The sequence below is a fragment of the Cariama cristata genome, unplaced genomic scaffold (assembly GCF_000690535.1).
Source record: "Cariama cristata isolate BGI_N322 unplaced genomic scaffold, ASM69053v1 scaffold21574, whole genome shotgun sequence".
Classification (NCBI taxonomy): domain Eukaryota; kingdom Metazoa; phylum Chordata; class Aves; order Cariamiformes; family Cariamidae; genus Cariama; species Cariama cristata.
The window spans coordinates 1-2,653 of NW_009611516.1; the positions used below are offsets into that span (position 1 = coordinate 1).

At 58.9% G+C, this 2,653-nt stretch overlaps 1 protein-coding gene across 1 annotated transcript in view; it reads right to left on the reverse strand.

Moving 5' to 3' along the window:
- Positions 1 to 5: 5 nt before the first annotated feature.
- PIAS3 (protein inhibitor of activated STAT, 3) overlaps positions 6 to 2,653 on the reverse strand; it is a gene marked incomplete at its 3' end in the record, with an annotated part of 14,433 nt that continues 11,785 nt past the window's right edge. Inside the window, 5 exon segments of the mRNA XM_009698295.1 lie at positions 6 to 26; positions 750 to 787; positions 1,879 to 2,012; positions 2,384 to 2,438; positions 2,441 to 2,548. Of these exon segments, the coding sequence (XP_009696597.1) occupies positions 6 to 26; positions 750 to 787; positions 1,879 to 2,012; positions 2,384 to 2,438; positions 2,441 to 2,548 (356 nt within the window).

Sequence of the window (2,653 nt, forward strand, 5' to 3'; positions counted from 1 at the left end):
GAGGTGATGACGGAAGGGCTGTAATGCTGCCAAGGCAAAGGGAAAAAAAAAAAAACAAACCCTCAGCAGTTTGCGGTGTCCACAAAAATCCCGGCCCGGCCCCGGTCCCACGCAGCCCTTCGGAGAGGACAGATCTCTCGGGAAGACGGAGGAGAGGTCGCCCGGGGATCGCTCTGAGCTCCCCCGTAAAGGTACCGGTTGACCAAGACTGTCCCTGAACCGTCGACGCCCGCTGCCTCCCGTCAGCACGACCCCGGAGAAGCGTGGGCTTCGGCGGCGAGAACGGTAGAAATAAAGCCCAGCACAGAGAAAGGGGATGGAGCCTACAGCGACCGCCCCGAAAAACCACGTGTGGGTGGATCCGCACCCTCCGCCGAGAGCACAGATCGACTCTCGGCGACCGTCACCAAATCCCTGCGTTCTCCACCGTCGTCCTCCTACGTCTGCGTGGATTCAGCCTCAGAGAAGCAAAACGCTTTCGCCTCCGAGTCCTCGGCAATTCCGCGTTTGCCGTAGCAAGGCAGACCCGAGAAAGCAGATACGGTGAGAGAAGAGAGGTGCCAAGTATCTCCCTGCGGCGTCAGGGAACCGCAAAGCTGGCAGCCCCCCCGCACCGTTCTCACAGAGGAAGAGGATGGAGGAGGAGGAAGCTTGGCTGAGCGAAGGGGGGTGTAGTTGCCAGCCTGCAGATTTGGTGAGGAGAAAAGGAAAAGGAAACAACAAAAAAAAACCCACCCCAACAGGCTTACCTGGTTTTCACTTGGAAGGAAGGAAAACAAATCCAGACCTAGAAAAATACAAAAGGGGATAAATAAATCTCTTGACGGTGAATCGGCTCCTGGCAGGAAAGGGAGCCAAACCGTGCTAAGGCGGACAGAGGCAGATGGGGTCGGAGTGCTTCCAAGCGCCAGGTACCGCGGTATTGTCGGCTCCGACTCCGGCTCTGTAACTCACCGCCTGGCCTCGGCAATGAAACAGCACGGAGCAAATTAAATCTCACTTCTCTAGAGCTGTCGGGGGGGCTGGCACCAAAACCGAGTTCCAGCAAAGCTCAGCTAAACCGCGGAGGGCTGGGTCAGCACGGCTGCGACTCGGCTGGCGACGCCACGACACTTCAAACTTAACTCGTGAGCGGGACGCGGTGATGGGCACGTGGGACCGAGAGCGAGCGTTTTGGGGTCTCTGCCCCTGCCCTGACAGGTGGGCTCAAGCCCATCGCCTCACCTCTCCGGGTAGCGGCCTCCCTGCCTGTAAAACCCGGCTTTAAACGTGAGGACAGCTGAGGCGTAAAGCGCAGGGGGCACCCAGACCAGTGGGGTCCTGGGAACGGTTTATTATTCCCCTCCGAGTGGGAAGGGAGAGTTCGGTACTCGGTCACGAGCCTGAGCCTCTCCGTCCTGGCGCCGGGTGAGGACGCAGCACCTGTATCGCGCCCTGCCAGCCGGGAACAACGAGAGCCCACGAAGGGAAATCACGGCCCCGCTCCTTGGTGGGCCCGGGCCGCGTTAACCAGCCAAAACCGGGCTCATTCCTACCTCTGATCTGTAACTAACCACGGGATTTCAAGCTGTTCTGTCAGTCAAGATCTCGCCTGCAGGCCCTACGAGAAATAAATCTCTCCAGAGCCGTGCCCCGGGAGGGAGACACTCCAGTTTCCTTCTTCCCTCTTCCGTGTTGGGCCGGTGAACTCGTCCGTCACTCGAAAATACCTGTCCCGCTCAGCAACAGCTGCCAGGCCAAGAAAGGCTGCGTGTGCGAGTGACCCAACGGCCTCCGTTAGCTCAGTGGAAGGGAAGGCCACGGCACCGGCGTCTTAGTCTGGTAAACCGGTACAATGGTGCGTATTTGGTAACGGCTGCCAGAGGTCTTTGTTGTTACCTTGAAGCTCGGAGGGCACCGGGTAGGAAGGATGGTAGTCGGGAAGGGGGAGGTTGGAGAGATATTCGCTGCCGAGAGCTGCCATGGGAGGGCTTCGAAGCACAGAAGACGGCTGGTGATCAATACTTAATACCCTGAAACAGAATACAGACCCGAGGAACCTTAACGACAGCGGGACGACATGCGGAGGGAAAAACCTCTCTGTTGCTGATCAGAAAAAAAAACAAAACCAAACCAAACCAAACCAAACAAAACCGCAAAGCCCCTGATGCTGCCACATCTACAGCAAAGACAAGCCCCCCCCCTGCTCCCCATCCCACGGCCACAGAGCCACCTCCCCCCGGGGAGCTGAAGCAGAGCTTCCCAGGGACAGAGCAGACTTGGATCTGGTTACTGCGACAGCATCGGCATTCGGGAAAGGAAGGAAGCAGGGAGCAGGAAACAAAACAAGCCAAAGCCCAGCAAAGTCGGGGTAGGGGGGGGCCGGGGTCCTGCGCTGCCTTACCCCTTGGGCCCGGCCGCTGCCGGAAGAGCCACGCTGGAGACCGGGCACTGGGTCGCGGCTCCTCCTCATCCGACGAGCTGTCCAGAGTGAGATCGATAACCTCCACTTTTTTTTTGCCCTCCGAAGAGCTCTTGCCCTCGGAGCTCACGGTGTAAAGGGAGCTGGCTGCAGAGGAAAACCAGCAATCGGCGTCAGCGGCTGGAACGGAGACGAGCAAAACACCGCCGCCTCTACCGGCACTACAGACCTGCCACGTACCCCGGAACTCCC